Here is a 25641-nt window from a genome sequence, read left to right on the forward strand (position 1 = left end):
CGTGCTGAAACTATATGATATAGTGAGCAGATCTTCAGATCTTTAAAATAAAAGAGTGTGTGGTAGAGTATTAGCCAGATATGGGGACTATTTTCCATAGAAAAGTACAGACAAATGCTTCTCTTCCGGTCTGAGACCCACCTCTTCCCATAGCCATAATACCCTTTCTGTCATACCCTTTCAAAGGGACGTCGTTCCACGTGCAAAAAATTCTTTTGCTACTTTTCCAGGGCGTAGAAAAAAAAAGTAATGGAAAAAGAGGGGGAGCGAGGGGGAGCGAGGGATAAAGGTGCTGCTCTTCAGCCAACAAATATTTTTATAATTTCCTTTTCCACAGAAAAATTTGCATTTTTCTGTTGCGTTTGCAGCTGTTGTTGTTGTATTTGTGTCTGTGCATGGGTGTGTGTGTGTGTTTGTGTGTGTGTGTGTGTGTCCGTTATGCCTGCCATTTCCGCTTTGCGCTTTGCCACTTTGCCATTTCCGGTTTTGACGGCTCGACGGGTATTTTCTATTTCTTGGCCATAATTGCAAAAAAGTTCGTCTTTCACCCCCAGAAGCATTTTGCATACAATTCCGAATGATTTTCAATGCGAATGTCAATGAAATTAAGGGATATTTTTTTTTTTTTTTAATTTGAGGAAAGCATTTTTCTGCTCGAAGGAGTACGCGTTGATGCTGTCGATTGTTTGCTGAAGGAAAAGACGTATGGATGGAAGGAGGGAATGTATGGGGGGGGGCGTAATGATGATTCGATTGATTGTTGAAACATTTATTTTGTGTCTGGCATTAAATTAAGGGGAATCGATTCGAATCGATGGCAGCCCATGCATTTGCAAGACTTTCTTCGTGCTTTCCGAACTGTTTTCAACACTAAGTTGGGGACTTACCAACACTACGTCTTGGCCGAATGTATCTACAGCTTCACAGCAGTGTTTTCTCTGTGTTTCCTGCACTATTTTTAGATCTCTCATAATTGCCCCTCGTTCTATTCCATACTCCTTTTTTCTTTTCGTTTTACAGCACTTTTTCAACCCGCTTACAGCACTGCCATCATTTATAAATCCCTGACAAATGATTAACCATTAAATTACGCATTAATTTTCAATTCAATTATTAACATTAATTTATTAATTTTCCATTTAATTGTCCATTTTCATTCCCCACTTTTCCGGCGCTTGCTGACATTCATTTATTGTTGGGCAAACAACGCAAAAAATATCCCTTAAATATGGATGGCCTACAAGGGGGAGACTGCGCCTCCTAGAGCGTCCTGCATCGAAAAGGGAGTCGTCTCTAATTAACATTTAAAATTATCAAGCTGCCATAAATAATAATTTCGTTCGGAGACACGGTTCAAACTTTGCAGACGTCGAAGGGGGAGGAGGGAGGAAAGGGAAGGGAAGGGTGTCTCTTCCAATTGCTGTTTCCGCCCTTTGTGTCTGTGGATTGCTTGTGGGTCACAGATACAGATACATGCAGAGATATATCAAAAGCGTAGAGGAAAAGGCGCATAAACGTTGCATAATTTACATAAAATTGCATTAATATGTTCTTTCCACACACGAGGCATCCACAAGGGGCATCCACAGACAGACTTTACTCGTAAAGGCAAGCTGTGTCCACAGCCAAAGAGGAGCTCCTCCGCCCCACTGGACTCCACTCGACTCCACGCCTTTCTCCTCCAATCTGCTTGGACCATAACTCATCCGCTTTCCCGGCCTCTCCTCGGCTCTCCTCTCCACTCTCTGTGTGTTGCTCTTCAACAGAAAATTCACACCAAAAAATCAAAAAGCAATAATGATGCTCGTGGAAATGTGGGAAATGTAGGAGGAAAAGTCTGGCTGGCCAATGTCTGAGTGTGTGTGTGTGTGTGTGTGTCGGGGGAAAAGCCAGCAAGTGCCGTGTTTTGGGCTACGTGGAAAAGTTTTCGAGTATTTGTCGTTATAAATTTGACATCAATTGCCACCACGCGGCATGTGGCCAAACGAACGAACGAAGGAAGGACCTGCATGCCTAAAGAATGCCGCCTGATGGTGGATGGAAAGGACCCCTATGGGATAGTCGGGGGAAATCGAGGAATTGAATGTCTGGAGGAAAATCTTGGTAGTAATGGGAAACGGTTTAAGGCAGGGCTTAGTAGGAAAGAAAGAAAAATAATGTAAAAATAATTAAAGATTGAAATATTAATTAATGAAACTAATTTTATCCAATTTAAAATCACCAAATTTTTTAATTGAAAAATAATACTGTACATAAATCTAAATATTTTGGAATTTTTAAATCATTTCTTTTATATTTTGACACTTGCAGAAGCATAGGATTTTCTTCTATTGTCATTTAAATTTTCCCACCTCAAATGTTGGTTGACAAATTCTAAAATCTATGATACTCCTATCTATAGCCATCCCTGGTCGCTCCAGGACTCTGTATGCATCCCTGAACTGGTGATGGTTCCATCCCTGGATTGCACCAGTTTATTTTGCATCCCTTGAACTAGTTCCATTTCCAGCACGCATGCCCCATAGAAAAACCATAGTTGGTGGATAAATTGAACTTTTGTAATTGAAAATTGTGAAAATAGATTTGGATTTAATCTTATATGTGACTTTCTATATGAATGTTTTCATATTTACATTAAATATTTAATGTATACGGTGTTGTGGGCAATTTTTTGTTTATTATAAAACGTAAAATTGTTTAAAAAAATAGGCATATTTTATTAGAATTAAACGTAATATATTTTCAATATATTTCAAATTAGTTTGCTTTTATATTTTTTACAAAAAGAATTCCTTATATCCTTTGGATACATTTCAAAGTATTTTACAACCATCTTCTGCATGTGGAAAAGCTTTTGCCCAAGACATGAACATTGTTGAAAACTTTTAGAGCTTTTCAACAAACTTTTTTGATCTAAAGAATTGGGTTTTCAGTTGTTTTTTCAACCTTCTTGGATAATTTCAAAGCTGAATTTAAAAAAAACAGACGTTTTATCTATAAATATATTTGTTAGAATTATCCGAAAATATAAAAAAATCAGTTGGAAAAGGCAAAATTATTTAAAATATATAACAAAATAATTGGGGAACCACCGAGTCAATTGCAGACCATCTGCTGGTCAAGAAGATCGGCTGGGGCACCCTGGATTCGTTGATCGGTGATTTGGTTGAGGGTCTGTCGAAGGGCTAGATAAAGAACCCTGCCGCATACGGCTCCGGGCATATTCGAGGACAAGTACAACCAGATCTTGCGAATTGAGGAGGAGATCGGCTGCGGTTTTAAGGTCGCCGGTAAGAGATTCGGGAAGTCTCACTCAGATTTGGTACATCAAGAGTCCAAGGACTGGATGATGATCTGCAGCAGGTGCAGGGGAAGACCCATCCGGGGGTGGTACTGCTACATCCCTATGTAATATCTGATGGTCTCTTAGTGTCGTTAATCTTTGAGAATCCCTTTATTCAATCACTCTTTGGTTTCCATAAAATATAGTTCGATTATCAAATCGTCCTTTAAAGTGTACTTTCCAAAGTTTAAGGACCCATAAATCAGTTAAAATTCGTATAACTTGTGCCATTTATTCCATGCAGCTTGTGTGATTTCCCCCCACTTCTGGGGAGACATCAATGCAGGAAGAAGGCAGCTAATGACGTGTGAAATTCTCTCTGATGTGCATTACCTGGCGGGATAGTAATGCCATCTTGCGGATGGGCAAACGCTGAGAGCCGACGAGCAGCCACTTAACATGGTATTCCGGGTAGATCCTTCAGGCCTCCTCCTCCCGGAGTTGCATGGGTTTTTCAATTTCACGCGCCCTGCCAAAGGGACATAAAGAAAAGTGCAAGCGTTTCATGTTCATTCGGGGGAGTGTTATCCGCAGGTGCATGCTGTCGGAAGGGGGGAAAGGGTGGGAAGGGAAGGAAGGGGTGGGTGGATGCAGCGACGCCCTCAATTTGAAATGCACATCACGTTTTTAGCCACTTTTTTGGCGACAGGCGGCAGACGAATGAACGAACGAACGGCAGGGGGGCGGGGATTGGGGGTAGCGTGGCAGACTAAACCATGGCACGTGTGCCCCTTCATAGAGGGGGGCGGGGACATTGCCTATATCCATCTCCATCTCCACCGCCTCTAAAGTGCATTTTTATTTAACAATTTTTTCCATCATTTCCCCCCACACTCTTCCAATGCCAATGGGACATGTTTCATTGCATAATCGAATTCAATCAGCAAATCAACCAGCAAAAATATACAATAATTCTATTAACCTTCCACAGTAAACCCTGGCATCAAAGGACCCCTCAGCTAATTGGAATCTTTGCAACTAAAATATGGATAATTCCTGGCATAATATCTGCATTTTATGGCCCCACGGAAAAGAGGGTTGGAAAAGCACGTAAGTAAACATTTTCCTAATTATACGGCCGCTTCTGAGTATATTCTCTTGGCACACGGAAAAAATAATTGCAATTGGCACACATTTTATCGTTTACTTTATTTCTAAAGTTTTCTCTCACGAGAGAAGTTTTTTTTTTCTGGCTTTGTTTTTCGTAGCCAACTTTTCGCATTTGGCTATGAATTTTATGCGAAAGTTCCATTTGTTTATACAATTTATGCTGACAGTTGTTCAAATTATGCAAAATGTTCTCGGGCTTGTATTTCTTTCAATGGATATTCTATGTTTTTCACGGGTTTATGGTCTTCAAAGTGGGTCAAAACGCGTAGAGAGATGGATTTTTGGATAGAAATTATTGCAGAAATTTTGGCAAACTTTGTGAATAATTATTTTGTCGAAGCAATGAATTTTTGGAAATTTATTATGATAGAAATTCATGAGATTAAAGGCATAGAAGGTTTTAATAAATGTTGAAACTAATTATTTTTTATACAAAATACCTTTAAATATAGAAACAATGATCTATAAAAAACATGCAATTTTTTTATTATACAAAAAATTCTTATAAATATGGAAATTCCTTCTGAAATGTAAAAATTAATACAAAAAAAGATTTAAGGGTTTCTTGAATATAAAAATGAATGTTCCAAGGGTAGTTTCAAGGATACTTCTAAGTTGGAAGTTCTAATGTTATGTTTTCATAAAATTTGGAGTACAAATATTCCAAAAATTACTGAAATATCTAAGCCCTCTCTTAACGCCAAAGAAATTCTTGAAGCATCAAAATTAGGTCCCTCTTTACCACCTCATTCCACCTTTTACCCCTTCTGCAAGCGGAAAAGCCCCCTTGGGAGCGACCTCTGGCAATAGATCATCATTTACATCCTCAGAATTTTCTATACATTTTCAAAGGAAATACACAGGAAAAAGGGGAAATGCAAAATACTTTAATACTTTCTCGTTTAGACGCAAAAAAAAAGAAGAACATTATTCGATTGAAATATAAAAACCACAAGAACACAAAAAAAAGGAACGCAAACAACAGAGAAAGAGGGAGAGAGAGAGAGAGAGAGAAACAGAGAGTGAGAAGAAGGGAAATGGCAAATGGAAATAGGGGGTCATAGGACAACACTAAAAAAAAAAGAAGGCAAATTTTATTTGCATTGCGGCTTTTCAATTCGTCTAAGAACATAAAACGCAAGCAGGGGTGGAGGGAGGGGAGTGAAGGGGAAACCCTTTCGAATGATGGAAAATAAAGTAAAGTTGTAAAAAGAGAAAAGGGAGACAGAGAGAGAGAGAGAGAGTGGGAGAGGGAGAGCTGCAGGCTGAATGGCAGACGGCGGAGGCGCGGCGTCTTAACAATTTCCTGGCCCAACTTCTGCTTCATTGCATATTTCCGTTTCCTTCTGTCGGGAGACGGTGCCTCCGACTATGGTCTATGGAGTGTAGTCCTCCACACCCCCACAGCCCCTCTCCTTTTGTCTGCCCCTTTGGCGGCGGCGGCGGCAGCGTCGGCACATATGGAAAAGCAGCGACAGCCGACGAAATACTTTTCTCTCGACTATTTTTCCCCCCGTTTTACGATTTGCAATTATTTTTGCTCATTTCAGCAGAAGCAAACATGCCCGCAATTCCTTGAGGGACAACTAACAACAGATACGAGTCCTGCCAGAGTCCTGCCTACTAGTTGTGGCAACAGAGGGAGGGAGCTGCCCCCCGCCCCCCCTTTTGCTTCTCTGACAATTTACATAAGTTGATATTTTTCGAGTTGTTTTACTTCGAGAGATTCCTTTCCTTTGCTTCGATTCCTTCGATGTTCTGCAGTTCTCGTATTGTCAAGAGATGTAGATACAGATACACGGAAAGAGGGAGCTAGAGATAGATTTACAACATGAAAAGCATTTTAACTGCAGCCGAACGAAGCGAACCTTCTGTTGCATGCCGCCGCTCTCTGGCGCTGTCTTTGGGTCTCCTTCTTTTTTGTGTGTGCGTGGGCGTGTGTGTGTGTGTTGAAGGATATCATCGCCTTGGGGAGGTAATTGTCTTTGAAATCGCATGCTGAGTGGTTTGTTTAATGCTTGTAAGTCGGAGATCTGTGCATCTGATGCATGGAAACATGGCATTGAAGGATGGGGCTAGTCATAGAAGTCAAAGAAGCAGAGACAGAAGTGTTCCTTTGCCAGAAAGGAAATAAATGAACATATTGTCTAGGCGAAATCCATGCTAAAGTCCCAGTACGAGTCTTCATTTAGCCCCAAATCCATCCCCTCCTCAGATATGCATCGAAATTTCCTTCCGTTTTTTTTGTTGATTAAATTTTAAAGTATTAAACCCTCGAACCCCTATACCATTGCAGAGAGGAGAGGCGGCCCTCCTCTAATGACGACATGCGGCTGTCAACATGTGGCGTTAACCCTCGTCCGCATCCCCCATCCCCATCCTCTAGGAGGAATCCTGCAATCCTGAAAATTACCCACGTAAAAGCTGGCGAAAAAAGAGAAGAGTGGAGCGTCTCTCTCTCTCTCTTCACAGCAACTGGGCTGAAAATGAAAACTGAGCCAACAAACAGGAGGAAAAGTGCCAAAACATTTGCCTTTCAAGTGGCATCCCCGCCCCACATATCCCCCTAGTACCACTCGTACTACCAATAATTTTCTAGCCGGTCGGCAGCGTGTGCGGAAAATCAAAATAAAACGTTTTTCGTTTCATTTGCAATGAAATTTTTGCAAGTGCCACAGGACGAGGCCAGGACTCTCTCTATCTCTCTCTCTCGCTGTCTTTGTTTTGCCTGCTGCCGTGATGCCTGTCTGTCTGTCTGCTGGTAGTTGTTTCCCCCTGAAAATCGTTTTCCAATACAGTATAGAGTTTTCTCTTCCTGAATGAGGCAGGGGGCTTGGGGAAGGGCATTTTCTATGCACGACATGTGGGCAATCAGCGCTCATGTCCATGGGATACTTCTTTTGGGTTCGTTCCCTTTTTTTGCCACCGGTTCCCTCGGTCCCAGCGTAAATGCGGTCTCTGGGTGAGTGTTTTGATACCCCTTAGGGTGCGGGGAGGTATTGCTTTTGGAATGCGAGACAGAGAGAAAGATTCAATTGGATATATTCTATGTGGTGGCCACATAGAATATGTTCAAGATATGCAGCTATTTCTTTTCATTTAGGAATATAATGCATTCAAGCATTATAGATCATAGGCACTTTTTTGTGTCCAAAGATTCAGAGATATGGAACTCTTTTCCTATATGTAGATATATATGTCAGAAATATCGAACTAAATACCAAAATTCATTGGAATCGTTTAAGTATTATAGATCATAGGCACTTTTTTGTATTTGCAGTGTCCTCTTTTTCAGAGATAGGGAACTCTTTTCCTATATATAGATATATAATGCTAATATCTAACTAAATACCAAATTTCATTGGAATCGCACAAATATTTCAAATCACGAATATGCTGTATATGTTGTCCCCAGTTTTAGAGATACAGAACTCATCTTTTACATAAAAATATGATATATAGTAGCATAATCCATCTAGATACCGAAATTTCCTGCAATCTTCAAAATACTACATCAGAAAGATAGGAACTAGATTCCCATATAGCCCCCTTTCCATTTATTTCTGACTCCTGGCACTCCCAGTAAAAGGGTATCTCTCGTAGTCGTAACTTCCAAGCAAGAGCTCTCCACTTTTTTTCGATTCTCTCTCTTTTTTTACAGAGGGATATCTATTTTCAGTTTTATTTCTCACTCGCCTCATGAATATTTAACTGCCGATGCAATTGACGATGATTGTTATGTTGTTTGTTGGTGGCAGGCGGGCAGGCACACACCTCGTGTTTTACAATTAGACGAGGGATACCCGTATTTGGGGGATTGATTTTCCTCCTCCACTTTTCATTTATCAATTTGCTTAACATTTTCTTTTTTCCCTGGGATTTTTCACCAAAAGAAATTGCAATTTTAACGCATGACAGGGCATTCTCAATGCGCTCCAAGCCAAAAAAAAAAATGAAGAAGAAAAAGAAAAACCTGCTCAAGCACTTGAGCCATTCTGCCTTTGCTTTGCTTTTGATTTTGCTGATTTTTATTTTATATTTCTTTTTTCTACTTAGACATCGTCGCGTAATCGAATATAAATTGAATTTTTTGCCAACAACAAATGGATTTTCCCCTCAAGAGTTTTCCCTCCACTCGACAAGAAATACAAAAATATAAGCATGAGATTAATATTATGCATTAAAAATGAATAAAAAATAAAATAAAATTCGTAGACTGTAAAATATATGTATGGGATTTTCCTAAGACTTTATTTTGGCAACAATTCTCGTTAGTAAATAAATTCTCTACATCTTTGGATTTTCTTGTTTTTGTAATTAAATTTTCTTGGCAAAGTTTTGGTTGATTGAAAAATTCGAGGCCATAAATTATGGATACGAATGCCTTGAGGCGGCTGGGGGGAGGGCGATATAATTTATGATGTCGTTTCGAAGGGTCATTCACATTCATTTATAATCATTAAAAACTATCATGAGGGAGGCCCCTTCTGGCTGGAACCCTCCAATGGATGGGGAAAGGGGTAAGGGATTGGTATTTAAATTTTACTGAAACTCTTTCCATCTCTTGGGGTGTCCTTTCTCTGCCATAAGCATACTTTTCTTTTAAAATATTCCTCTCCTGCTCCCTGGAGATTTCATGTCTATTTTCGGTGCTTTCTTAATATTTTTCTCTATATTTTGCACGCTTCTCTCTCTCTCTCTGACTCTCTCCTGTCTGATTGAATATTTTGTTTGGCTGTCTCGCACTTGTTCTGCATTTTATTTTCATGCTATGGCATGTTTTTTGCATTTATTGTATGGCCAGGACCTCCTCCTCCGGCTGGCCATAATGTATGCTCGTCACGTCTAGCCACTTGTGTCCTGAGAAGAGAGTTACCCTCCTGCCAACTGCCAACTGCCACCTGCCTCCGTTCCTCCTTTCCTCCTTTCCTCCTGTGGCTATTTCCATGGCTCGTGTCTGCACATTCACTTAGTGTGGCGCGGCGGGGGGGAGGAGGGTACCTCTTTTGCATATTGATATGCGGAGAAATCTACTGCCACTTTCCATTTACATTTCCCCGAAATTAAGAGGTGTTCACACCCTTTGCTGGGGCTGTACTTTTCCTCTAATTCTGTCAATTATTGTTGCCTACTTTTCAGCGCCACTTGCAGTTTTCGGAAAAGCGTGGCTAAGGACCGTGTCTAGCCGAAAAACAAATGCCCAACAAATGCCTCTAAACTGGTCCAATTTTCCCAGTGGAAAACCCTGACCAACCTCAAGGCGGAAAAATTCGTGTAAAATAAATAAAACCCTAAAAAGGCAAAGACCTTTTGCAATTTTGTTGTGTGCCCCATAAAAAAAAAAACGATGGGGCACGCGGCACGCAGAGGCAATTAAAGCGGAAAGAGAGAGAGAGTCGCTGCCGCTGCCACTCCACTGTTGCATGTGGCATGTGGCACAAACTTCTGGCGCCCAAATGGCGGCTGGCAAGCGGCGCCTCAATGTCAGGCCATTAAAATTTAGTGGGTGATTTTTGCATAGCCTCAAAGACGGAAACGAAGTGGGAAAAACACCTCCCCCTTCCGCTGCCCTCCAAAAGTGCAGCAGCAGCAGACGTTCCACCCCTCCCCCCCTCTGCTCTCACCCTCGGAAACTTTTCCCTGAAAGCTCATCAAGCCGGAAAAGTTTTCCCAGCGATAAATCATATGGTTTTCTTTTTTCTTGGCTTTTACTGGTTTTGGCTTTTTCTGGCTGCTTGTTAACTCGTTCGTTTAAATTAAGTCGAAAGGAGCATTAAGGCGCCTACGCGGGACTCAAATTTAATGTAATTTTCATGGGCGGACAAAACAGTGGGCGTGTCTGCGCTGACAGCTAATGAAAATATTTGTAGGAAATGAAGGGCCCGCAAAGAGAGAGTTCTCCTAAAGTGTGTGGCTAATTAGCTTTTGGGCAGATTCCTTTTGGCCTAAAAGAGGAATTCAAGTGGTGATAAATCTAGAAAATTATAAGGAAAACTTTGCCAAAGGAAAAGTGTAAGGAAAAGAGATTGAGAAGAGAGTCTATTGGTTATAGAATGATAGAATGATAAATTCCAAAAATATACATATAGAAGATTTTGCCTGAATTCGTTACTTAAGTCCCTGCCATGACAGGAAATCTCTGCATTGATCGCAGCACTTCTGACATCCATCAAAGTGTGTGGCCGCCCCCCTTTGGGAGGTCTCCCAGCGACACCTCTGGAAGCACTAAACAGCAGGCAGGACATTTCATGTGATTGCTCAACAGGACACAGAGCACTGGGGCCCCTCCGAAAACCACTCCCCAGAGCAGGACCTCGTGTTATTGTCATTGTTATCAACGCTGTCACAGGAAGAGCCGAGTCCTGCTGTAGTCCTGTGTTGGTGTTGGTGTTGTTGTTGTTGTTGTTGTTGGTAGTGGTGTCTCTCATGTGGGAATATGTTTAACATTTTGACACTTTTGCGCACGGTTTAACCTACGCACCGAAAGCCTCCTCCGTCCGACATTTGAACTTTCGACAATCTAATGGATGTTGATGAGGGTTTTCCTCTCACTCTCTCTCTACATTTTCCTGGAATTTACGATACATATCCAAATGTCAAAACAGTTTGCAGTGAAATTTGTAACAATTTGCAATAGTTTTCCGAAAGGGGAAGAAGAGGCTTTGGAATGCTTAAATAAGGGAAGCTGTTTGTAGGAATAAAATATATTTTTAGAACAAGATCGAATCGAATTGTTGCCATTTTGGTAGGGGAAATGTGGCACATATTTGCCTGAATCTATGTCCTATAGAAAAAGAACCCTTTCCATGGAATATTCTATCCAATTCGGATAATATACTCCTGTATATAATGCCAACAATGGATCTGTGAGGGTATTTAAAGCTTCTAGAACCCAAAAACTACTGCTGTACCAGATTTTCGCATTTTCCTGAGTAGTTTTTGGTATCCGCAAATCAGAGACCGTACAGCAATGTACAAATACGACAAATACTATCCCCAATACGGTGGCAGGGGCACGGGGAAACCCACTTTTAGTGGTTGCGGCATTGAGTTTGTGCTTTGCTGCGGTGCTGGTGGTCGCCATTCGATGATATTCGAGTTGTATTGAAACTTAATTAAGTGCCAGCCCCCAGCCCCCCAGCACAGGTGTGGAGTCCCCTTGGGGGTGCCACACGGAAATACGGAAATTGTTGTTGCTGCAGCCGGCGGTCGCTGGACAAATGTTAACATGTTTCTGCATTTAGATTTGGATTTCAGAGCGGATTTTGGGCTTCAATTTTAAAGTCTAACAAAAGGAGACCATGCCAATGGCTTTATCCCCAATCTTTAGCCATTAAATGCACCCTCGATAAGGACTTTGTTCCACCTTCAACACGTAATAAAAAATTATGCAGAGAGACAGTTAAAATACCCGCGAGACACAAAAGGGAGGCAGGAGGCAGTAGGCAGGAGGCAGGAGGCTTATCTTTCCCCTTGATTTCCCCTTCCATTTTCATGTAGAACAATTTTCCAATCGTTTCACAGGCTTATCCTCTGCTCCAGCACGCCATGGAGTAGCATTTTGCCCCCCATTTTCCGGCTGCCAATTTACGTTATCGTTTTCAAATTGAAAATTTGCGTAATCACATTTTCTTGTAAGTGAAAATCGCTTTGCAAATGAAATTAAATCGATTTCTTTAAAGCGGGTTGGGGGATTGAGGGAGTGGTGGAGCCCAGCACCACGGAGCAAACCGTTGCCAAAGCTTGTAAATATTCGCTTACATTATGGTTTTTCATTTCCGCTTCCTGGGAAGAGCTCTGGGAAGAGGGAAGACCCTGCCATGTCTGCACTGTCTGCAGTTGGAGTTGCAGTTCTCTGTCGTCGTCGCGACACTGCATTTCAAAGAGCCATCAACGTCATCAAATCGTTAGTCAAATACGGAAAAAAAGGATAAAAAGTCCGCGAAAGGAGTCGCTCTCTCATGGTAATAAAAATGATGAAGTACTTTGGAAGAGTTCTGTAAGTGCGACTTGGAAGGAACTCCTCTACTTAAAGAGGAGATTTCTTCTGTAGTAAAAGATGGCAAAATGTGGCGGGGAAAATATGGATAGACAGGGGCAGGAACAAAGGAAGGGTCTGTGGGGAAAAACTTGGCATTGCCGGCATAGCTTTTCCTTTGCCCAATCCTTTTAGCTGCTTTATGACCGTCGAGAGGGTATATTTCCTTTGCTTTGAGGTTTGTTGGTGACTGTAAAAGACAATCGATAACTGCTATAAAAACCTATGATTGATAAGTCGATAAATTTCCAATTCCGATTTCCTATAGAAATAGGTCTTATAATCTTTCTTATGAAATTAATCAATAAAAAATCATCAAAATAATACAAACGTATCGCTTAATTGCCTATAAAAAACGCATTAAGAGACAGTAAATAAGATAATCGACAACTGCTATTAAAGCCAATGAGTGCTAAATCGATAAATTTTCTGTTTTTAGAAGAGAAATATAAATATTCTTCTTTATCTCCTAAAAAATTAATCGAAAAGTATTAATCGTTTCAAATAAAATGAATTGATAAATTCCAGTAAACTTCTTATCGAAATAGGTTTTATCATCTTTCTTAAAAAATTAATCGATAAAAATCGATACCCCATCGTAATCGGGGGTACACAGTAAATAAGACAATCGATTTCACAAGAGTAATATTGGTATTCTTTTTTCTTAATAAATTAAACGCTAACAATAAATTTAATTGATAAATATTAATCAGTACAAACAAAATTAATTGATAAATTCCAATAAATTTTCTATCAAAATAAGTTTATCCATCTTAAGAAATGAATCGATAAGCAGCGTTTTTAAGAGACGTAAAAAAGGCAATCGATAATTACTAAAATCGATTAACTTTTTGTTTCAGCTTTGGGATGTTGGTATTCTTGTTAAAGCTTTATTTCTTAAGAAATGAATTGATACAAAAAAATAGTCGATAAAATGGAAAATTTATCATTAAATTCCAATCGATAAATTTCCTATCAAAATCGGTTTAAATCTTTAAAAGAGTATTTACTGTTCGACTTGTCTTATGGCCATAAGCTTTTCTCCCGCTTTCCTTTGATTCCTAGAGCAAACGCATAATTTCAGTTTGAAAGAAAGACCATTTGAGGAGTAGTTTTTCCATCCATCTCTACGCTGCCCTGCCTCATCTGCCCCATAGAGCGGGGCATGCAGATACATGGATATATATACAGTATCTCCCTAGACGTCTGTTTGCTGCCAATCTGAGCGTCGCGCCATTAAGTCAAACAGTTTGAAGTAATTTGAAAGCTACACACAGCCAGGCAGGCATTCCTCCTCTGCATCTGTATCTGTATATGTATCTGCGTTGTGCTTGGCCATCTTCCTCCAAAATTTTTTCCATCCGATACACAATTTTATGTTGATAAAACGTCACATTTCTGACTGTATTTTTGACATGCAATTTGCAATTTTCGCAACAATATTTCGCTGCTGCTGCAGCGAGTTTTCGGGGCCTTTGCTTTTGTGGCATTTGCCTTCTGGCGGCAATAAGTTTTCCCCTAGATTTTTGGCAGCCAATGCAGATGAGGCTCATGGATGATGATGCTGCCATTGTTGATGCGGCGGCAGACAAATCCCTGGGGAAAATTCACATCTGTCTGGCGGAAGAAAAAACTTTCTGTTGGCCCCCGCAGTTTTTGGTCGATTTTGGTTTGTTTTGAGACTAGAAGATACCCTGTTTAAGGGAGGCATCTATCGAGTATTCAGAGTCCTTCTTACCTCCATTTAGTACCTAATTTTTCTTTGTATTATCTCTCGTTAAGCGCTAATTAGCAAACTTATTCGAATGTATTCCAATTTGGTCATGTGATACTTTTGTGTCCTGTGGAGTGTCCTGTGGTGTGTCCTGCCACCTTCTTGACATGCCTCTCACGTTGCTGCTGGTCTCCCCCAAGACTGTCCCTCCCTTTTATGACTGATTATGCTCTGTGTTTCGGGCATTTAATTGCCACTTGGCTCTGGGATGTGACTATTTTTATGGTTAATGAGCGGCTTCTGTGCGGCAATTTGTGGTGGAAGGAGAGCCAGAGAGGGATCAGGTGAACGTAGGATGGAATGGGGCTGGGGGAGTGGGCAGTGAGCCAATTAAATGGGTAATATTGTGAAGAGGCGGCTGTTGCTGGTCGAAAACATATAAATTAAAATTTATAGGGGGATTTGCGTGAATGGAAAAAGGGGAAAAGGGCTTTTGCTAATGGTTGTGGGGCAATATTCTTAAGGACTTAAAGAGGAAATGTTACGAAAAAGAGTGCCATTAAAAGAGGGCCTTAAAAAGAGTGCCTTGAGTAGACACAATTTTAAAGATACAAAACAATGGATAATGCAGAATAATTTATAATGGTTTGATCTATTAGAATGCCAGAAATCATTGCAATCAGTTGATAATTATAGGCAGAATAGAGAAGAGTATGTATAGGAAAGTGTGCCTCGACAAAAACGTTTCTACGGAATCAAAGAGTAGAGTCTTTTGTGGTTTAATTTTTGCCTTTGGAGACTCCTTAAAGACATTCAAGGGGTATTTGCAGACTGTTTGAAGACATTTAATGGTTAAAAGGGAATCTAAAGTATAGAATAGATGGTATTTCGATGGAATATTATCCGTTTCAAGGAGAAGATCTTATTTTACTCGGAAATCTGAAAGTGTAACCTCTTTCCAGCTCCATATTTCCTCAATAGACAGTTCAATTTTCGATCTACCAGTCATAATATTTCCCAAATTCCCTGTAACGTATCTTTTAAGCACTCAAATATCTTCATTCCCCATCCCCATCCTCCTTCTCTGACATCATCTGTTGCCTCGCAGCCCTGGTGTGCCCCATTAAATGATTTGAAAAATCTTTCACAATAAATTAGATGCCATTCGGCAATTTCCAGTCTCGTTTCCGTCTCGACTTCCTCGGCTTTTCGGCTGCTGTCTGCCTCAAAAATTTAAATATAGGTCAAATATGCATTTAATTTCCGCACGAAATGAAATGAAAAAGCTGTCTGTCCCGCTCGCCTACACAGCTGTCACATGCACAGCCCTCCATGGCCTCTCAGAGAACACGTGTTTGAGCAGCCACCTCCTGCTTTAGTGGGGGGGGGGGGGACGTGGGTGCCCTTAACTTATTTGGGGGAGCTCCATTAAAATCTTGCTAAATAAATATTTAATGCGTGAACAACTGTGGGGAATTGTGGGCAAGGGAGGAGGCCAGGAAGAGCGTCTCTGAAGGAAGCAACAGCCTGGCCACCAGATGATTTATGACCTTCACTCTTGGCCCTCCTGGCCTTCGTTATGCTGCTCCTCTTTGCTTTACGTTAAACTCCTCTTTGCTCCTCTTTGGCCTTCTTGGTTCTGCGTGGCTTCTGCTCTTGTTCGGGCCCTTTGTTCCGTTCTTCTGCTGCTTTTGGCCTGCCTGCCTGCCTAATGGTTCATAATTGATTTTTATGCCTATTGTTGGCCCTCTGACTCTCTCTCTCTTTCTCTCTGGGCCCCCATTAAATGGCCCGCACTTAATGTGACGCACTGCAGCAGGTCTCCTCATTACAGAGGATCCTGCCTCCCTGGCCGTATATTTTGTATATTAAAAACTTATAATTTCTGGTATTGGCGGTGGGCATAAATCCCGTTTTATGGCCCTACAAAGTTCAAAGGTTAATGAAGCAATGATTTTAGGAAGAGGAGGGATTCTGATGGAATTATTTGCTGAAGGATTTCCTGGGTTCCAAGACTTTTTTGGGCTCCTCTAATGCCATCCCCAATTCCACTTCCCAGACAATCCCATGTTGCCTTTAACTAAAATCTAAATAAATAAATGTACATTTTCGGACACTTATTCGCACAAACGTGGCCCAGACACAGACACAGACACAGGCGGGGAGAAAGCAGAAAGCATTTCTAGTGGTGGTGGGGGGAAAGGTATCCTTCCACCTTCTGGTGGACTGGCATGGAATTTCATGCGTTTACTTTAATAATGCGCATAAATTGGAACCTCATGTTTGGTGGTGGGGGAGGGGGAGGCCCCACCTCGATCTTTTGACTGCTTCATTCCTCAGGAAGCACATCCTGGGTGGGGCGGGGAGGGGGTGGATAAAGCGTGCCTTCATTTCATTTAGCTTTTGTTTGACTTGGACCCTGCTCCTCCCCCCCCGCACATCCTTTTGGCATCTGTCTGCCCTGTCTAGTCCGACAGACATTGGACACTGGACTCCCCGAATATTTTCGCTTGCGTTTAATCTTTAATTTGCCATCCACTAGCCGCATATATATATGGGGGTAGCGGGGGGCATGGATACCAAACAACCCCCTAGATGCTCCTGCCTGTCTGTCTGTCTATCCAACTGTTGGGTCACTCCTCGCCCTCCACAGACAGAGGGCTCCATCTCTGTCTCTCTCCATAGCTTCCTGGCTCTCAATTTATTTGTTTCCAGCTTGGCTTCTGGTCGATGGAGGCAGGGGAAAAGGGGGAGTCATGGCTGGCCCACGCATTAAATTAAATACTTAGCCGCCGCCGCCGCCTCTCGGAGTAAAAATTATGCCAACATTTAAGTGTTTAATATCCGTCGGGGACTCCGGTCCTTGGCTCTTCCATCGAGGGTTCCTCTTTTGGTCCTCTGTGGATATTTATTAGTTGATTTTAATGGGGAGAAACCCCAGCAAACACTTGGCATACATAATTCTGCAGGGCCAAAGCATTAAACAAGAGATTTTTCTGGGTTCTAATTTTAGTTGAAGAAAAAGACTTTAAAGGCGAATTCCTTTTTGGGGACTCAACTTTTCTTTAAAGATACAGAAGATATGGGGGATGTGCTCTGCACCTTTCATCCTTCTGTATGGTTACACCTCATTGCCTATGCAATTTCCACACGAAAACCCCCTCTGGAGAAGTTAAACCATACCCTAAATGGATCCATGCCTCACTCTCTCTGTGGATGCCTGCAACAGCCGTTTTCCTAACCAGCAAAAACCCTCAAAGGGGCAGGCAACAAAACTGCACTCAACACAAATGCAACTACCCCTTGGAGTCCGTGGGGTCCGTAGAGTCCGTGGGGTGAGAGGAGGCGCCTCCGAATAAAGGCAGCACAAAGTGGAAGCCACTCTGCCGAGTGCTCTGTGCTCCTTCTGTGTGGCCTGCTACTGGCAGCAATTGTTAATAAGATTTGCACATCATTTCACGTGTCTCGGCCAACTGTCTGGCTGGTTGGTTGCATGGTTGCATGGTGGCATGATGGCATGGTGCATGCTCTGCCCGGTTGTATATTTGCATGCAATAAAGCCACAAGGAGTCCGGAGTCCGGAGTCGGAGTCGGAGCCCATTGTATGTTTGGCATTTCATGGCGTCGTTTGGCACTACATTCGGAGTCGTCGAGGAAAATAGAAGTGGCATTGGCATTGGCAGTGGGAAACCTAACCCCTAATTCGATCCCCTGGCTGCTGCCTGACGGACTGACCATTATTGCATATTTGATGGCATTTTTTGACACATTTCTAATGGAATTTACCCACACCCCACTCGCCCTGCCCAGAAACCCTTCCAGCGCCAGTGTCTTTAAATATTGATATGATTTTTCATTTCTTTCGTTTTTCCCCCTGTTTTCCTTGAGGAAAATCAGCAGCGTAATCGGGCAATTTGTTGTAAATAAATAACGCCAAGCTTTTCACTTGATTTCGGATTTTTTTCTTTCTTTTTCTTTTTAGCTGTTTCCCTTTTTTCGTTTTCCTGTGTGTGTTTCCTTTTTATTTATTTATTGCGGGGAGAAAAACAAAATTAAATTGCAATAAAACAATGATTTGCTTATTCTTCCAGAGAGGAGGGTGCCGAAAAAATATAATAAAAAGGCCAAGGACTGCGGCGTGGAGGGGGGAAGATGGAATGCGACAAATTAATTGGAATTTATGGCTGGGATGCGTGTGAAGAGGAACTTGGGTCCCCATCCCGATCCCGCCCCCTCACCGCTCCACAGAAGATGAATGTGTGTGTGTGTGCCCAATGGGGTGTCCAAAAAGGGGATTTAATGAACAATTAGGAGAGGGATTAGTGGAGGGAGGGACCCCTGATGCTTGATGGGGCGGCTACATTTGAAGTTTATTTGAATTTTTTACTACGAAATTTCAGAGGTGTGAGCCCTGATACTTGGTGGAACGTCCGCTGTAGGAACTTTACTTTTTATTTTGATTTTTTACTCGAAGACTTTAGGGGTTTTACTTAATAGTTTTGTGGTGGATTTGGATGTGTGTAACAGGCAGACAGAAACGTTTCCATTCCTATAACATAAATATACATACAAATATATAACATAAATCATAATTTCACGTTTGTACTGACTGTACTGACTGAATGTAGGGTACAAAAGTAGAGCCGCGATCCTTGCCGCGGCTCGCAACGTTCCCGCTCGTTGTTCAATGAAATTGGCTTGCTCTCCTTTCAAAGCTGTGTGCGGATACATTATGTAGGAACTTTAATTTTTATTTTTATTTATTATTATTTATTTATTTTGTAGTCTCCTCTCAATCTTTTTTTCAATCTTCCGATTCAAATACACGGAAGGGTAAGGGGGAAAATGCCCTGCTGCACTGAGAAAAAAATGACAGTAAACCAAACACATGCATATTTAAAATAAATATTCGGTTCTTAAATACAAAAATAGTGAAATTAAATAGAACTAGTATAAAATTAAATAAAAATTGAGTTTTAAGGTTTTTGCAATACGGTTATTTAAATATTAAATATGTATATTTTAAATATGGTATATATTCATTTTAATTATGAAATAAATTTAATTTAAATTTGAAATATATTTATTTCAAATATTAAATATATTTAGATCAAATATTTAAAAATTATTGTCCAAATGAAAGTCAAAAGACATATCATTTAAATATTTCCACTCTCTGGGCAATAATGTCATAAATACTATTTAAATCCACATCCAACAATTCGGGGCTCTGGGCTTTGTTTCCCTGGGCGAACTTGATAAAGCGACTGTAGAGAAGAGATTACTGGGCAGCCCTCATACCTAACATTATATTTGATTTTATTTTATTTTTTGTATATTTTTTCTATAAAATTTGTTTTGCCTTTCCATCCGTTTTTTCGTTTTTTCGGTGCTGATCTACTGCTGATAGGAGACCTTCACCTGCGGTTGGCTTCGCACTCAATTCAAAAGGCAAATGCATGCAAATTCAATGTGACAGCCTTCGGGGCGTCGAATATTTCCTCGATGGCAAGGCAAATCCATTAAAATATCAACAAAACCTCCAACGATGTAGGACATCAAAATGTAATTTTCAGCTCTCGGGAACAGCTTGTGCATAATAATGAGATTCGGTTCGGGTTCGGAGGTCTATCCTTTTCTTTGTGGTGGGGGGGGAAGTGGCAGGTGTGTGAAAAGGTTGAAAGGATGCGTGGGTTTATTTTCAATATAATTATCAATAGATAAGCGGCAGTCTAGGGTTAATACAACAGAGATTTTGTGGGCTTAAACTTTTGGGAGGTTCTTAAAGAAATTTTTGTATATTTTTTGAACATTTTTCCGGAAGGTTTTGTCTCAAATTTTTTGTAAATTTTACTCAATTTTCTACTAAACAATTTTGTTTTCCGTTTTCCAATTCAATTTTTGCGATGCCAGTATTTCAAGCTCAAGTTCAAGTGGCTTTTCCGGCCAGAGAAAGGCAAACTCTCTCCACGTAGTAGACGTGATTTCGTATTTATAGAATATGTGTGTGTGTGTGGTGTGGTGGGGTGTTTTACTGGGGAATATTTTCCAAGAGCAAGCCACAGACATGGCTCCTGACATCCAACTAATTGCAAGTTATTTTCTGCTGCCGCCTCCCCTTGTGGCAGGACTTGTTTTACATTCATTCCTTGCTGTGGGCACATCCTGGCTGTAGTGGCGTGTAGTTTTCCCCTCCTCCGCCATTTAGTGTGAATAATTTGCTGTCGTCGCGTCGTCGAAAAGGTGCAAAAAAAGAGGAGAAATTAAAAATCAGTTGCAGAGGTCCTGGCTCCTGCCGTAAATATATCTGTGGGATGCAAAGCATTTGTATCTGACAACAGACAAAGACGGATTCCAATTGAAATTTGAATAACGAAGGGGCGAAAGTCAAGTGACACGCGAAAAGGGAGTGTCTTTCCGCCTCTTTAAGCCGACACAGCTTTAACATTAAGTATACGCACCGCAAAGCGTTGTACGTGTTGCTCCATATCCCGGCCCTCGTCCTGCGAGATCTGCTGTCATTATTAATGCGTATAATTAGCGCACTTTATAAAGATTGATTGGTGGAGGCAAAAAAAGGACAGGGAAAACCCCCCACGAAGGAAGGAACGAAGGAAACTTTCGTCTTCTGTGTGGCAGGAAACCACAGTGTAAGCAAATACTGCCACACACCCCGTGCGGCACTTGTTTATGTGCCACACGCATGACTGAAGCGTAATTTTCTTTCATTTTAATAAAAGCAGCAGCAGATTTCGCCCTTCCTCTACCTCTCTCTCTGCGACGGGAGGAAGTGGGATTTATTGTTTTATTAAGAGTCAAGGAAGCGGTTGTTATTCCGAACGGAAAAAGCAAGTATCTTTCAGTGGAGTCACTAAAAAAAGATACATCTGCCAGCATAAACCAATCATTGATATAAACCAGAGGTATCCCAGAGATCCTAGAAGGTATTCCTCTCTTTCGTTTTGCGGTATTTTATTTTATTCCCAGTATTTCTTTTAGTTTATTCCACCACCCCCCATCCCTAAAGCGTTTACGTTGCATATTTACGATTATTGTGGCACACACACACACACACACACACACATTGCGGGTGTATCTTGTATCTTGATTCAGTTACAGAAAAGAGAGCTCCCTACCGCAGCTTTGAGTTCATTATTCAGCCACAGATTTGTGTGTTTTACGATACCCTGTAAAGAGGAGAAAGGAGGGATTGGAGAATGTTACAGTGGAGAATACTTTATGAAGGAAAATTAGAAAATTATCCAATATTCTCAGAGTTTCTCCACTCTTTTAGTACCACACCTTCTCCTCTTAGAATTGATCCACACTTTTGGTAGATAATTCCTCCTGCTGGTTGGCCTTTCATGGATACACCCTTCAGGGCTCTCAATATTCTTTATTCTTAGGGATCTCCTTCCTTGGAGAATCCTCCCTACCGCAGCTCATTGTCATTTCCACCTAAATCCAATCTTATGCCAAAGACACTCTCGTATTCCTACACTTTTGCTGTCTTAAGCGATTTTCTTTGTTTTTTTCGGTGTCTTTTATCCACAGATTACAGTTGAAGCCTCCTCAGCATTCGTTTATTTTCGGGGCCTAAGCTCCTCTTTCTGACCATGTGAGTGGTTTTGTTGGGCGCTGTTTTATGGCCAAGAGTAGAAGCATTTACTACTACACTAATCATGCAATTCTTGTTACAATTTTATTGGCCCAAAGCAGAGAGAGAGAGAGCGAGAGACCTTAAGCCTAAGCGAAGCTCATTAGCACGTTGAGTGCATGGTTAATGAGTGGCAGGAAGCAGGGACTGTACTTTGGAGGGAGTGGATATTATCCACAGAAATACGGGAAATTCTCTGATTAAATGGAACCCAAAACAATGCACACTCGTTAGACTCCAAAGACCAGGGAAAATTCACAGCCAAAACAATGGAAAAAAACTCCCTGGAAAATTGAGACAATTGCCTTCTCAATTGTCTGTCTGTCTGTTGTTGTTAGGACCTCCTCGGGGCATGTAATTTGCAGATTTTGTCAACTTTTTGGTCTGTTTTGAAGTTCTTTGAAGGGAGAAAGTTCCACCATTGAGAGAAAGTTGTGCCCTGTGCTGGTGCTGCTTTTGAAAAGTGCTGCTTTCATTAGTCAATGCAAATTATTTGGCAATCAAATGGAAGACCAACCAGTGCCACTGCCACACCTTCCATTAACCCAAGAAGCGAACTCCAGATCTGCCATAGAAAATCTCTGTATTTTGTGGCATTCAAATGCAAAAAAGTAAGCAAACCTTTCTCCACTGACTCCTCTCTGCTTTCTCCTTGCCCCGTTCTTTAGTTTTTGTGTGGCATTTCATCTAAATGTTAATAAGTCTCTGGGTTTTCCCTCTTCCTGCCCGCCTCCCCCTCCCCGCATGATGCTCTGTCTATTTGCCCCGTAACAAGGTGTCAGAGAGGTGTCCGGGGGGCGGGGCGCTATGCCAAGGCATTTTCCACTTGGCCGCGCTGATTGAAGGGGAGAACGTAGTCCTAGTCCTAGTCCTTGTCCTTGTCCTGCGGGTCTGCGCTGCCTCTGTGGCGCCTTCAAGCATACATCCTGTTTATTGGACTGGCTTATTGATGAGTCTCTGGCTCTGGTTTTTCTTTCGCTTTTCTTTGCTTTCTATTTTTTTGTTTCTTTTGTGGATTTAGGTTGACTAAATAGTTGTCTCTTTTTTCTCTCTCTCTCTCTCACTCTCTCTCTCGGAATATTCTATAAAAGTGGCACACACCGGAGCCTGTTTGAGGCTGAAAGAAAGTACTTGACACATTGGTTGGCTGGCTATTGCCACTTTCTTTGGGTATTTCTATTGATTGATTGACTTTTGGGGGATGCTCGGGGTCGAAGTGGGGGATTAAATCAAGGTTTTTCTTTATTTAAAAGACAGTTTGTTTTAAAAGATTGAAGAATACCAGAAATCTATTAAATGAAATGCTAAAATACTGCATAGAGTGTTTTCTTTCAAGAATTAACAGATCATTCGTGAAAATCGGCATGATTGAAGCACTATATTATATAGCTGATATAGGAATTATTTGTCTAAAGGCTATTTATAGGGGAAATATGTATATATTTTTTGTATTGTTTTTATTTTTTTTATTTTATTATTTTTACTATTTGTCGAAAGGCTATTTAATGTGGAAAAATATTTGTACTTAAATCATTCATCCAAAACGCTTAGATATTTACAACTACATATATACGCATTCAATGTGCTGTCGCTCTCTCCCAGTGTGGCTTTGGTTCTCTCTCTATCTGTCTCTATCTCTCACCCTATATCTCTCACTCCCACTCACTCTCTACCTCTCTATTTATCTATCCCTGTCTTTCTCTCCCTCTCTATCCCTGCTTTCATCGAATATTCCAATTAGTCTGCCAACCCCGAAAAAAGTTTTGATTTAATATTTTTATTTGTCGCATGTCGCTTGCTAATAAAAAATTCATGTAACTAATTTAAATGCATGAGAGAACTCCATCGCAAACAACACACTCCCCGTCCCCCGTCCCCCCTCCCCACAACTCTCACTCCTCCACCACCCCCGAACTACTCCTCCCCTGTCTGGCGCATATTTTAAATGAGAAATAAATTAACAAATTTTATAATTTATATAAAATGTTTTGTAATTAAATTATACGCATAAAATATTCATCACTCATTGGATTTTATACACATTTACTGCATTCAATACTTTTCGCCAGAAAAAGCAAATGTTGCAACAATTAATTTATTGCAGCATCAGTGGCGGGCGCAAAGTAAACAATTAATTGAGAGAAAATTCTATTAAAAATCAGTTTAAAATCAAAGCAAATTTTGTGAAAAAATAAAAAAAGGAAGGGGTATCCTTGATTTTATGCTTGAGAAAACTTTGAGCAAAGTTTTCCTTGGGGGATTGGGGATTTCGTTTCAGTGGCTGTGGAGGTGTAAACCCTCATCAATCCTCAACCGAAAGGTTTTCCGTCTGTGACATGCGTAGAAAACTGACGCGAAATCGTGGGCGTTGGGGCAAAAGTTTTCCCTCCCTCTCCCTCTCTCCCTGTTTTTAGCCAAATTTCCCCTTGAAAGAAGTCTGTTTCGGGCCAATTTTCGGCCCACCGAAAAAGTGTGTCAAGGCAAAGACTAATCCGAAAATAAACATGATTTCAGGAGCCCCGCATCAAGGATATATTCACCAACTATCGATTGATGGGAGGAGGGGGGAGCAGGCATGGGAAGAAATCTTTTTCTATCTGTTTAATATCTCTAGTAAAATTTGTACTCTATATTTTTCCCCTGAAAAGCCAACTGCTGTTAAACCAGGTCACCACATGTATCTTGGCGCACTTTTTGGCGTTCTTTTGGGGTGCAAAAGGAAAAAAAAGAACCGGAAAAATTGTCCCCCGGTTTGGCATTGAAGTGGTAAATATTTGCCTAGTGTCAGAGTGGCACAGAAACCATTCCACATCGGTTGTTGACAGTTTTATGGCAAAGCCAGAAGCCAGAAAAACGGAAAACACGAAAAAGTAAAGGCTTTATTTTGGGGATAGGCTTAAAGAGCCATCAACCTAACAAACCAGGAATAAAACTACTTAAAACTACTTAAATTATAGAAAATTCTCTATGAACATCACGTTATAATTGTAGTACCTTCCATGGGCTATAAGAACGTACAAATTCGAGGCCTATGTCCCGCGTATATTTATGTAGATTTTTATGGTATGCAAAGAGAACCACGACCTGGGCCAATTACAAGACAAAAACGGTCATAAATTGCACAGCCGATTTTCCGACTTTTCCCGCCTTTTCCCGCCTTTGAAGAGCACTTTTTCAGGCTCTGGCACTTGACCTCTTTGATTGTGGTGTGGCCTCTGTGGCCTCTGTGGTCGTCTGTGGGTCTCGACATTTGTAATAAACGTCTGGGGGAGAGCAGACAAAACATGGCAGAACTTTTAATTGCACGCCCAGGCAGACAGTACAGACAATACAGTAAACCCTCGCAAAGGCGATGCTGCCTCCCCCCACCTCCCCCCCTTCCAGAGAGAGAAATTGAAATATTCCAAAGCCCTGGCTGTAGCAAAAGTTTTGCGTGTTATTTGCATACGAGTAGACAGACACATGTGGCATGTGTGGCAGAGTGTGCAGTGGCTGGTGATTTGATGGGCCCAGCCCATCGGCAGCATTAAAGAGTCGACACAGGCGAAGAGTCCTGCCGCTTACCCAATCCTCTGAGCGATCCTTGGCTGATGCTGTGCCAAATTAAATGCATAATTACTTGATAATTGGATTTGTGGTCGCCGGTCGCTCTACTCTGCTGTGCAAAATTTCTAATTAAAATGTTTAGTGGCAGCAGCAACAGCAGCAGGGCTCTAGATGGCACTCTCTCTCTCTCTATCGCTACTTTCGAGGCCCTCGATAGCCACTTGATGGGCGCC

General features: G+C 41.2%; 1 protein-coding gene across 1 annotated transcript in view; it reads left to right on the forward strand.

The window, feature by feature from the left end:
- Positions 1-25641, forward strand: part of LOC117183918 (uncharacterized) — a 66886-nt gene that overhangs the window by 39515 nt on the left and 1730 nt on the right. The window contains exon 2 of the mRNA XM_033379428.1: positions 4275-4393. Coding sequence (XP_033235319.1) covers positions 4275-4393 — 119 coding nt within the window. The remainder of the gene's footprint in view (positions 1-4274; positions 4394-25641) is intronic.

This window comes from Drosophila pseudoobscura, chromosome 4 (genome assembly GCF_009870125.1).
Source record: "Drosophila pseudoobscura strain MV-25-SWS-2005 chromosome 4, UCI_Dpse_MV25, whole genome shotgun sequence".
NCBI lineage: Eukaryota > Metazoa > Arthropoda > Insecta > Diptera > Drosophilidae > Drosophila > Drosophila pseudoobscura.